The sequence below is a fragment of the Microtus oregoni genome, unplaced genomic scaffold, assembly GCF_018167655.1.
Source record: "Microtus oregoni isolate MIOR12 unplaced genomic scaffold, Mior012 000029F_ref0000214, whole genome shotgun sequence".
Taxonomy (NCBI): domain Eukaryota; kingdom Metazoa; phylum Chordata; class Mammalia; order Rodentia; family Cricetidae; genus Microtus; species Microtus oregoni.
The window spans coordinates 18,254,844-18,267,267 of NW_024543088.1; the positions used below are offsets into that span (position 1 = coordinate 18,254,844).

A 12,424-nucleotide genomic window follows, 5' to 3' on the forward strand; every position below is an offset into this window, starting at 1 on the left:
ATACTAAAAGAAAACCACAAAATTAGGCAAAATAAGTGCTGTGGATTTATAGATGGATTATAAGAACACTTTTTGGAGCATAATCTCTAGTACAGGTAGATCTTAGGCATCCTAAGTATATAAAGATAATCTTGACCCCCTGATTCTCCTTTCTCTTGATCCTCCAGTGCCAAGATTACAGATGCTCATAACAATGCTCAGCTTATGTGCTGCCAGGGATTAAACCCAAGGCTTTGTGAATGATAAAAAACATAACTATCCACTGACTATTCATAACAAACCATTCCCCATCCCTCATGACAATATTTTCATCTATAGCTGAAGGGAAAATTTTTTTGACACCAGCTTGGTCAAGTCTTTCCAGGAGTGATTCATCTCACGGGGGAGCCCTGTTGTTAGTGAAACTAGATGAATTCATGGCACCAGGGACTGGAGAATATGAGCCTCAATCATATTTTCCATTATGTGGTAATATTTTTAACCTGAAAGTTTGACCCCAGAGGTGATCCTCCAAGGAAGAATGTTTTTCAGGATCTGTCAGGGGAATGTTAGAAATCTGAGTAGAAGGAGCTTTGGGAATGAGAGTGGTTCAAGTAAAATTGGAATTTACATAACAGGCACAGATACATGGGATATATATACACCTACTGGCTCTGAAAATTCAAACTCTATAGAGTTTGACTTTATAGATACTCCATGATGTTCCCTCTGCTTTTTATATTTCCGGCTCTGCAGTATTCCAGCTCTGTCTACTCCTTTGACCATTCTCACTGTTCTACAAAGACAGGAGTCAGTGTGTATAAGGGTGGGGATATGGTGGTTGCTGCATTTTTCCCACTTCATACTATTGTATATGATTCCATCACTGAAGATCCAAGCAGTGACAGCCTCTATCATCAGTAAGTTCACTTTTTCATTTCTTCATTTTTGTCTTATTTTCAAATAGATAATGCCTAGAAATACTCTGTGTGCACACATCAGTGCTGCCTACATCTTCCATATTACTCCTTCTACTCCATATCCCAATAACTATTTCTAATTTATTTCTATTTACTAGTTTCTTAGCTTCAAAGAGAACAAAATTATTCTAGTTTTCTTCATTCTAGCTTCTCCTTTCTGAGACTCAATTCTCTCCTTATTATTAAAACATTCCTAACCCTCTTTCAGACTGTGTTGTCACTGAATTATACCCACTATTATTATCTACAATCACAATACCATCCTTGGCATGGAATATCTCTAATGAGTATAAGGAACATTCTTTTTCTGGGTAGTAAAAGATCTGGTTAACTCTTCCCTTTATTAGAATGAAGTGTTCTTCATCATCTCTTCTGATTAGTTTTAGTTTGAAGTCTTTTTTGTCAAATACTAGTTTAGCAATGCCTGTTTCTTACTTGGTCCCTTTTTTCGGAGTAATTTTGTCTATTACTTTAAGCTGGTAAATATCTTTAAAAACAAGATGTGTCTCTTGGAATCAAAGATAGATGGACTTTGTTTTTTAATCTGTCAGGTCAATCTGTGTGTTTTAATTGGAGAATTGACTCTATTAGTATTTGATGTTATTGTTTTGTTATTGAAAATAGATTTTTTTATTCAATATATTCTAATTATGGTTTTGCCTTCCCCTACTCCTCCAAGGCCCCCCCTCACTGTCCCACCTATCCAAATTCATACCTTTCATTCTCTTTTTAATTGGAAAACAAAACAATAATATTATTATAAAATAATAGTATAAGATCTTTAAAACCCAATAGAAAAAAAAACAGGGTCAAAAGAGTCAAAGACAAAGTATAAGAAACATTTACAGACATAGAGACACACTTTCACCCACAAAGAAAACCCATATAAACAAAATTGGAAATTAATATATGTGTGTATACATATATGTATATATTTATGTATCAATGGGTGATAAATATATGCATACATATGTATGTATGTATCAATGTGTGAAGATAGAGAGACAGAGAGATGGATGGATGGACAGACAGATAGGGACAGAGTGTTCTTTAAGTGGAAAATGCCCAGATAATGCATTACAAAACAAAAAATTCTCCAAAAATATTATGGGATTCATGTTGTGTTGGTCATCTTCTGCTGGACATGAGACCTGCTCTTAAGTGTGACCTGCTCTTAAGTGTGGACTGTATACCCAATGAGACTCCATTGGGAAAAAAACTGATTTTTTTCCTTTGTAATGGTTATCAACTGGAGAAAGCCTTTGGATTAGGGAATGGGACTTGTGTTTACTTTGCCTTTCAGTGCTAAGACCTTATCTGGCTTAGACATGTGCATGCCCTGTGAATGCTGCCAGACTATGTGAATTCATATGTGTGTCATTCCTGATGTGTCTACGTGTCCTTGTTTTGTTGGTATCCTCCATGCCTTCTAGATCTTAAAATCTTCCTGCCTCCCCTTCCATAGGATTTCCTGAGTCCTGTGGAGATGTATTTGAGGGAGACATCTCAGTTATGACTGAAAGTTAAAAGAACACTTTCTCTGCATATTTTCCAATTTTAGGTACATGGTATCCATATCTGTTTCATTTTCCTATGGTTAAAAGCTTCTGTGATGATGGCTAAACAAGACACTGATCTAAGAGTACAATAAAATGTCACTGGGAGTTATTTTATTGCTGTTCTTTTAGTGGAACAGTAATATTTGGTTCTCATGTAGGTCACTGGACTATCTAATCTCAGGTTATTGGCCACCCAAGCAGCATTGGTTGGACTCTATCTCATGGGGTGGGTCTTAAGTCTAACCTGATATTGGTTGGTTACTTCCAAAAGCATTATGCTACTATTGTATCAGCATATATTGAAAGCAGGTCACAATCATATATGGGAGAGTTTATAGTTGGGTTACTATTTATCTTTAGCTTCTAATAGAGAAAGGCAATTCCTATATGATGACTAATTCCTGGCTTTATGCCATGCAGCAGCTCTGACTGCTTGGGGCAGAACTGCAGAAGAAAGAAGATTGAGTAATTTACTAAGGTCATACAGGACCCAAAAGAAACCTTCACTAATCTCATACAAAATTGATATCAGTGGAAAAGAAAATGATACCAAAATCAGAAGCTAGACAAATGATAATTGAATCTCTGGCTTTGGAACATGCTAATTCTTAATGCAAAGGATAATTATGCCTTTAAAGGTAGGATCAAAACACTTGGGGAAATGGGTCTGAGAAATAATTCATATTAAATCTCATGACCATGATGATGCTTGGATAGGAGAGGTGATTTCCAGAGTTTTGAAGAAAAATCTAAGTGTCAAGTGTTTCAATTGTGGCAAGCAAGGCAACATTAAAGTGGACTGAAAACAGGGCATTAGTATAAACGATGTTATTTTCTAAGCATAATTCAAACAGAATGTCCCTCCCTTCTGGATTGTGCAGAAGGTGTGGCAAAGGCAGGCATTGTACTAATGACATCTAAGGTAACCCTTTGCTGTCAGGAAATTCCTTGAAGGGCATCTCACATGGCCCCAAGCCAAGTTCAGTTCAGTTGTTTTCTGTCATCATAGAGGAAATTCCTTTCCAAAGAATTAAAGAACCTGGTGCCTATTGTAAGAAAGCATTGTAGTGAGGAGCTGCGGGCTGCTTCCCTGCTGCCCCAGCTCCCGGCCACCAGCTAGCTCTAGCTTATGCCCCGAAATAATTACACGGAAACTGTATTCTTTTAAACACTGCTTGGCCCTTTAGCTCTAGCCCTTACAGGCTAATTCTCACATCCCGATCAACCCATCTCTAATAATCTGTGAGCACCGGTCTTACCGGGAAAGGTTCAGCATGTCTAACCTGGCGGCTTGCTTCATCGCATGCGTCTGCCCAGGAGAGCGAAGCATGGCATCTCTCTGAGGCATCTGCTCCTGAGAGGAGAGCTGTGGAGTCTGAGCTCACTTCCTCTTCCTCCCAGCATTCTGTTCTGTTTACTCCTCCCACCTATCTTCTAACCAATGAGGGCCAAGCAGTTTCTTTTTATTTAACCAATGACCTTCCTCCATCAAACCATACTTCTCTGGATGATACACTAGCCATAGAAGAGAAAAAAAATAATTCAGGAAAAACCATAAAGCAAGTATTTTGGCAAACTTCCAAATTTTATATGAACAAAGACCAAATTAAATTACAAATAAATGATATTATCATTGAAGGTCTGGAAGACATAGACGTGAATGTAACAATACATGTAACAGAATCTTGGCATCAAAATTGACCTCTTCAAGAGGTAAATGCATTTGAGGATTGGAGCTTTATCTCAGGTAAAACAGAGCATGAGAAGGGTCAAATGCATACGGCCACAAAGACAGATTGGAAAATCAAAACTATATGTTGCTAACATAGCAATGAATTTGTAGGGGTGTGATTTTTTATAGCAATGAAATACTCATATTAACATTTCCCCAATCTTAGAAACAAACAATATATTAACTTATGATTCTGGGAAAAATATTAGACAGTATTGTAAAGAGAAGTCACCTATGATTCATATTGTACAAGAACAGGGGACAACAGCTGCTGATCTTCTAAAGTCATCAACATCCCTGTCTTTAAAATGGTTGAAAAACCTGTATGGGTTGTTCAATGACCTTTGACAACAGGAAAACTGCAGGCCTTAGAACAGCTGGAAAAGGAGAAGCTAAATGCTCAGCCTATTGAAGAACCAACCAGCCCTTGTAATTCTGTATTTGTTGTTAAAAAGAAATGTGGAGAATGGAGAATGGTAACAGATCTAAGAACTGTTAATAAGGTAATTCAGTCAATGGGCTCTCTACGGTCTAGAATTCCTTTGCCTTCTTTATTGCCTAAAGGATGACCTCTTATAATTATTGATTTAAAAGGCTGATTCTTCACTATACCTTTACAAGAAGAAGACAGAGAAAAATTTGCTTAATGGTGTCTACTTATAATAATTCTCAGCATGTTAGGGAATATTAATGGAAGATTCTCCCACAGGGAATGTAAAATAGCCTTACCCTGTGCTTATAATTTGTACATCAACCATTTGAAATGATACACAACAATTTCCTCAATTTATACTTTACCATTTCATAGATGTATTTTATTATCTGATTCAAATGTAAATACTTTAGAATGTTGGTAAAAGTAAAAAATATTTTTCCTTGTTGGGATTACAGTTTTTCCTGAAACAAAAAATACAAATAGGAGATTCTTTTAGTTATTTAGGTTATAAAATAGGTTTATGAAATATTAGGCCATAAAAGTTATAAAATAGGAGAGATCAATTGCAGATTCTTTTTTGGTATTCAAAATAGTCATATATTTTATTTAAAAACATATAATTTTTACTATTCATGTAATTATTTTCAAATTTTTAGATATATTAATTATATGTACCTAAGGGGAATACTATGATTTTTTTACAAAATTTATTAAATTTTTAAAAAATACCAATCCAAGTTCCCCCTCTCTTCCCTCCTCCCATTCCCTCAATACACCCTCCTCTCACTGTATCCCCTCCAATCCTCAGGGAGGGTAAGGCACATTGCTTTGGGGAAGGTCCAAGGCCCTCCCTACTATATCTAGGCTGAACAAAGTATCTATTCAAAGAGAATAGGTCCCCCAAAAGCCAGTACATCCGGTAGGGATAAATCCTGGCGACACTACCAGTGGCCACTCAGTCTGCCCCAGCCATGCAACTGTCAACCACATTCAGATGGACAAGTTTGGTCCCATGCTTGTTCCTTCCCAGTCCAGCTGGAGTTTGTGAGCTCCAATTACATCAGATAGACTGCTTCAGTGGGTGTACCCATCATGATCTTGACCTCTTTGCTCATATTCTCATTCCTCTCACTCTTCACCTGGAATTTGGCAGCTCAGTCCAGTGCTCCGATGTGGGTCTCTGCGTCTGTTTCCATCAGTTGCTGGATGAAGATTCTATGGTGATATATAAGATATTTATCAGTCTGACTACAGGGCTAATAAAGATCAGTCCCCCTCTTCTCTATTGCTTAGGGTCTTAGCTGGAGTCAGCCTTGAGGATTCCTGTGAATTTCTCTAGAACCAATCAAAATATCTCTTTCCTTGCTCTCATCTACGTCTTTCCTCCATCTTGACTATCCCATTCCCTCAAGTTCTCTTTAACCCTTCTCTCCTCCTCTTCCCTTTTTACCTTTCCTTCTCCCCCAGTCCCCATGCTCCCAATTTTGTCAGGAGAAGTTATCTATTTCCAATTTTCAGGTGGGTCTATATATGTTTTTCTTTGGGTTCACCTTATTACTTAGCGTTTCTAGGATCATGAACTATATGCTTAATGTCCATTGTTTATAGCTAGCATCCACTTATTAGTGAGTACATACCATATTCTTATTTTTGGGTCTGGGTTACCTCACTCAGGATATTGTTTTTTAATTCCATCCATTTGCATACAAAATTTAAGATGACATTGTTCTTTGTTTGTTTTATCATTTTTTAAAAATAATTATTTATTATGTATACAATATTCTGTCTATGTGTGTGCCTACAGGCCAGAAGAGGGCACCAGGCCTTATTACAGATGGTTGTGAGTCACCATGTGGTTGCTGGGAATTGAACTCAGGACCTTTGGAAGAGCAGGCAATGCTCTTAACTGCTGATCCATCTCTCCAGCCCTGATGACACTGTTTTTTTTACTACTGTATAGTACTCTAATGTGTAGATGCCACATTTATTTATCCATTCTTCAGTTGAGGGGCATCTAGGTTGTTTCCAGGTTCTGACTATTACAAATAATGCTGCTATGGACATAGTTGAACAAATGCTTTTATAGTATGATTGAGCATCTTTTGGGTATATGCACAAGAGTGGTATTGCTGGATCCTTAGGTAGATTGATTCCCAATTTTCTGAGAAACTGCCATATTGATTTCTAAAGTGATTGTACAAGGTTGTCTTTCCAATAGCAATGGAGGAGTGTTCCCCTTACTCCACATCCTCTCCAGCATAAGCTATCATTGGTGTTTTTGATCTTAGCCTTTCTGACAGATGTAAGATGATATCTCAGAGTTGTTTTGATTTGCATTTCCCTGATGACTAAGGATGTTGAACATTTCCTTAAGTATCTTTTGGCCATTTAATATTCTTCTGTTGAGGAACCTCTCTTTAGTTCTATATCCCATTTTTAATTGGGTTATTTAGAATTTTAATGTCTAATTTCTTGAGTTCTTTATATATTTTGGAGATCAATCCTTTGTCTGATGTGGGGTTGGTGAAGCTCTTTTCCCATTCAGCAGGCTGTCTTTTTATCTTATTGATTGTGTTCTTTGCTTTGTAGAGCTTCTCAGTTTTAAGAGGTCCCATTTATTTATTGTTGTTCTCAGTGTCTGTGCTACTGGGGTTATATTTAGGAATTGGTCTCTTGTGCCCATGTATTAAAGGCTATTCCTTTGGCTTTAATAGACAGTCATCAGGGAGTTTCCTGTGGGTAGGCTCCCCGAAAACCCAAACCCATCCAGGAGCCCTTACAAAACTACTAGCCCCATCCTGTACCCAAACCCAGCTATCCTCCAGCAGACTCTTATGACCTCCAAGGATTGCTAGGAGATACTTCCTATCTATGGCCCACTATTGAAGTGAATCCTGATGAACTGAGTAATTTGTTCAAAACCTTAGAGAGTTTAAGAACTTAAATAGTCCTAGGAAATTATTAGCTGAAGCTGAGAAAGAATTGGCTTTGGTGGGAAAAAAATTATAGAATATGCATGTGGATCATGTGAATCCAAAGCTTAACTGTATTCTGATCATGTTACCATCAAAGAATTCCCCAAAAGGAATTTGAGTGCAGAGGGAAGATATTACCTTAGAATTGATCTTTTTTTTTTACCACCTAAACAGAGTAAAATAAAAATAACTTATGTGGAAAAGGTCTCTGAATTTATTCTAGAAGGAAAATTGAGACTTTGTCAGTTAAGGGAATAGACGCAGCAGAAATTACAGTACCTTTTGTCAATGATGAAATTGACAAATTATGGATAGAAAGTAAACATTGATAAAGAACACACAGTAATTTTGAGGGAGAAATTAACAACAATTATCCCAAAAGCAAGAGTATTCAATTTATAAAGAAAGCTAGTTGGATCATTCCTCACATTGTAAGGGAAACACCAATATCAGGAACCCATACGTTCTATACTGTTGCAAATAAAACAGGGAAGGCAGGTTACAGATCAGAAAATTTAGGCCGATGGTGGTGGTGCACACCTTTTATTTCAGCACTTGGGCAGAAGAAGTAGAAGGATTTCCTTGAGTTTGAGGCCAACATGGTCTGCAACATGGTAGTTCCAGGATAGGCTCCAAAGCTACAGAGAAAACCTATCTGAAAAACAAAACAAAAAAAAATCAGAAAATTTAAATAGGGTGGATCAAAGACCTTATGGTTCTTTCCAAAAGTCAGGAGTATATGATATTCTCATGATTCTAAGAGATTTTAAAGACCCTCTCACCATAGTTACCAATTCACAATATGCTGAAAGAGTTGTTTTGCGGATTGAAATCATTGAGTTTATACCAGATGATACAGAATTGGCTTTATTAATCATTCAGTTACAAGATATAATCAGGAATAGGAATCATCCCAAATACAAAACACACATCCAATCCCGTACAGGTTTGCCAGGTTAGATTAATTATTGAAAGGAAATACGCTGAAAGACTCAGAATTTCATAAAATAACATCATGTCAATAGTAAAGATTTAAAAACACTTTTCCATCATATGCCAACTAATGCGCGAAACAATCCCATACCAGTTAGGATTTAAAGGGGTATTTATTTTGGGGGTAAAACTCACAAAACACCAACCATCAGGAAAGAAGCCTAGTCGCTGGAGCAAGAGCCAGAACCAAGCGCCGGAACCAAGAGAGCAAGCCGAGGCTTGCTGCTCTTTTTTAAAGGTAAATAGACCATGCCCCAGTGGGCGGGTATTTCAGCAGCTATTGGCTGAAGGAATGGAAGGGGCTCCCGCAGCACAGTGGGCTCATACTTCAGGGGCTATTGGCTGAAGGAGCCGAAGGTCCTCCCGCAGCAGCCAACAAGGCAAGGAAATATCCTACTTGTTTTTTATACAACCAAATACCACTACCTGTAGAAAGTAAACCAAAGGATAGTCAAAGGAATGAAATCTGGCAGATGGATGCGTTCCATTTTGTATAATTGTGAAAATTAAAATATGTACACTACATCAGTGATACCTAGTCAGTATTTCAATGGGCAATTGCTCTGAGTTTAGAGAAGGCTGATTCAGGATTCATACATTTTTTAGAAATTATGGCCATAATGGATATACCTGTACAAATTAAGGTGAACAATGCTCCAGAATATATCTCTAAGAAAATTAAACAGTGTTTTGCTTATGATAATATGAAGCACATTTCAGATATACCACACAATCTGATACGGCAAGCAGTTATTGCAAGATCAAGTTGAACTCTAAAGGATGTGTTAAATAAACCGTAACGGGTAACAAAGACCCCCGGAAATAGATTGCACAATGTTTTATTAACTTTGAATTTTCTAAATGAGAGGAACAACCGCAGAGAGACATTGGATATAGAAAAACCTATGGAATTAAATCAGCCAGGATATTTTAAAGATGTGTTGACCTTAGAATGGAAACCGGGACATGGGGGTTGGTTTTGCTTTTTATTCTATAGGGAATGAAAATTATGGATACTATCGAAATTGATAACTATTCAAAATGACCAAGAGAGATCTCTTAATTAGAAGAGATGATAATTCATCAAACAGCATGGCCATTTAATCTAAACTAACCTACAAAACTAACATATTTTTTTTTATTTGATCAGATGTAACTTGCCAAAAGGGAACCTCTCCAAAGTTAGGGTTGGGATAGGGTTTTCTTTTGTCTTTCCAGGAAAATAAAAACAATTATTTTTAGGAATTTAAAGACCTTTGTACAAAAAGAAAATCCAAAGTAGAAGAAACTATTAGGAAAAATTACCAAGGAAAGGAATATTCTGACTTAATGCAATCTCTGAAGTCTCCAAAAGGAGGATGCGGTCCCATATCCACAATTCCACGAGGACTATTATAGCATCACTAAGCTGAAAAACACCACCTAAAGATTGACTTTGGACTAAAAACTGCTCAGAACAATGTCAAGGTAGTTAGTAGAGATGATCTAGCCTCACAGACTACTTTAGCTAAGACTGGAGAAAAGCCCTGCACTTTTCATTACACAGAGATTGGATAACAAATGATACAGCTACCTCTCCCAGGACTTGATAATTAACCCAAATTTTTCCTTTCAGGATCCGCTAAAGATCCCATCACTCCCAGACAGCAGGAAGTAAATTTAAGAACACAACACCCATATTTCCAAAATGTAGGGTGGATGGATTTTGGTCTTCCATTGAATTATGAATATTTGTCATTGTTTAGGCAGATTGGTTACAAGTTATTATTGGTTTATAATAGTCAGGAAAAAAGCTAAACAAAGGATATTAGATTCAGGGTTCTTGATTTGGAAAAAAAGGAGATACAGATATGGTAGGCTAAAAGGGTAGATTATTGAATCTACTCTAAAATGACTTAAATTGTCCCAGAATTATTTAGCTGTAACAAATATTTCTTCAATATCAATAAATACTCAAGAGAATTCATTTGACTATAATAAATGTGACAAAACTTTCAGTAGGGGTTCACCTGTCATAATCAGAATGTCAGATGACAATTGTGTTTATTCAAATTGGAAAATCATCATAGCTACACCAGATGAGACTGAAAAGGCACAAATGGTAAAATCTGCCTTGTGCTTCAGACTTTACCCAACATCAAAGTATCGGACAGAAAATTTTTATATGTGTAAATGTTCATATTTAGTTCTAGTCTTTCAGTGTAGATTAAATTAATTAGAAAAAGAGAGGGAGAGGGAGGGAAGGAAAGAGGGAGGGAAAGATGGAGAGAGAGAGAGAGAGAGAGAGAGAGAGAGAGAGAGAGGAGGGAGGGAGGAAGGAAGGAAGGAAGGGAAAAGAAAGAAGGAAGGAAGGAAGGAAGGAAGGAAAGGTGGGAGGAGGAAAGGGAGAAACAGATGAAAAAAGGAAGAAGCCTACATGTGTTCTACCAGGCCTCTACTTAGTTTTTCAGGTTAGACTGTAAAGATTCCTATGCTTTCATGTCCTCTTCTTTTGGATTACATATCCCTTTAATCCCCCTACTTTTCACCATACTTCTACAGTATTCCCTGCTTAAGACTTTCCATGCACATACCCCATACTCTGGCACACTGTTTATATTTTGCCTATACTGACATTTTTTTAAAAAAATAAAATGTTGATATATAAGGCAGTCATGAAAATGTGCTTCACAGACTCCAAATACAGGGACTGGTATTTGCAGAAACCTAGCTACTCTGCATTGAAGTCTGAAATTTATTCTGAATTTTTTCCTTAAGAACATGCTTCCACCTTCTTCTCTGACATAGTCAATGACTCAATATTGCCTCTGGGCCTTCAGAAAGATGCTAATGTCATTTATGAGACTCCACTTTCATGAACAGATAACATTACTTACCTAAAAATACATTATTAATATTCCAGTCCAAATAGATATAAATTTTAAAATGCTGATGTTATAAAGATGCAAACATCTAATCTCTAAAAGTAATTTTTGCATGCAAAATTAATAGTCATGGCTTGAATATTTCCCCTTGCTAATATTTTTTCCATTACTGTGATAAAATACCATAAAAAAAGCTAGCTAAGGGGAATGATTTATTTTGGTTTATACCTCCAGGAGATACTATCTATCGTGTTAACTTAGGCATGACAACAGGAAGAGAAATCACAATGACAGGAGCTGGAATTTCACTAGTTGCATTGTATTTTCACTCAAAAAACAAGAGACTGGACAGGAACTGAAGCCAAAGTATAAAGTCCAAGGGCCCGTCTCCAGTGAAAGACTTCTTCCAGTAATGCTCAAACTTTTTAAAGTTCCACAGCCTTCATCAATGTCATCAACTGAAGGCAGAATGTTTAGATGTGAATATGTGGGAGATATTTGACATTCAAAAGACAGCACCCCTAAATATTCTTGTGTCTTCTGTTCAGGTTAAATATAAAGAACTACCAGATTCTCCTGGCAATGGTTTTTGCAATTGAGGAGATCAACATGAACCCTCATCTTTTACCCAATGTGTCTCTGGGGTATGATATCTATAATGTCCTGTATAGTGAATGGTTGACATTGGATAGATGCATCACATGGCTATCAGGGAAGAAATATATAAGTAATTACAACTGCAGGAAAGAAATGAAGTCTGTTGCTGTACTCTCAGGAGTATCCTGGATAACATCTGCACAGATAGGAACACTGCTGGGACTCTACAAATATCCACAGGTGAGAACGAGTGGAGTAGAGAGATGAAAAACACTTACAAGTTCAGGGTCATCCTGAATGAGCATGAAA

The 12,424-nt window shown here is 37.0% G+C and overlaps 1 protein-coding gene across 1 annotated transcript in view; it reads left to right on the forward strand.

Moving 5' to 3' along the window:
* Positions 1-696: 696 nt before the first annotated feature.
* Positions 697-12,424, forward strand: part of LOC121464798 (vomeronasal type-2 receptor 116-like) — a 30,415-nt gene continuing 18,687 nt past the window's right edge. The window contains exons 1-2 of the mRNA XM_041677900.1: positions 697-899; positions 12,067-12,355. Of these exons, the coding sequence (XP_041533834.1) occupies positions 697-899; positions 12,067-12,355 (492 nt within the window). The remainder of the gene's footprint in view (positions 900-12,066; positions 12,356-12,424) is intronic.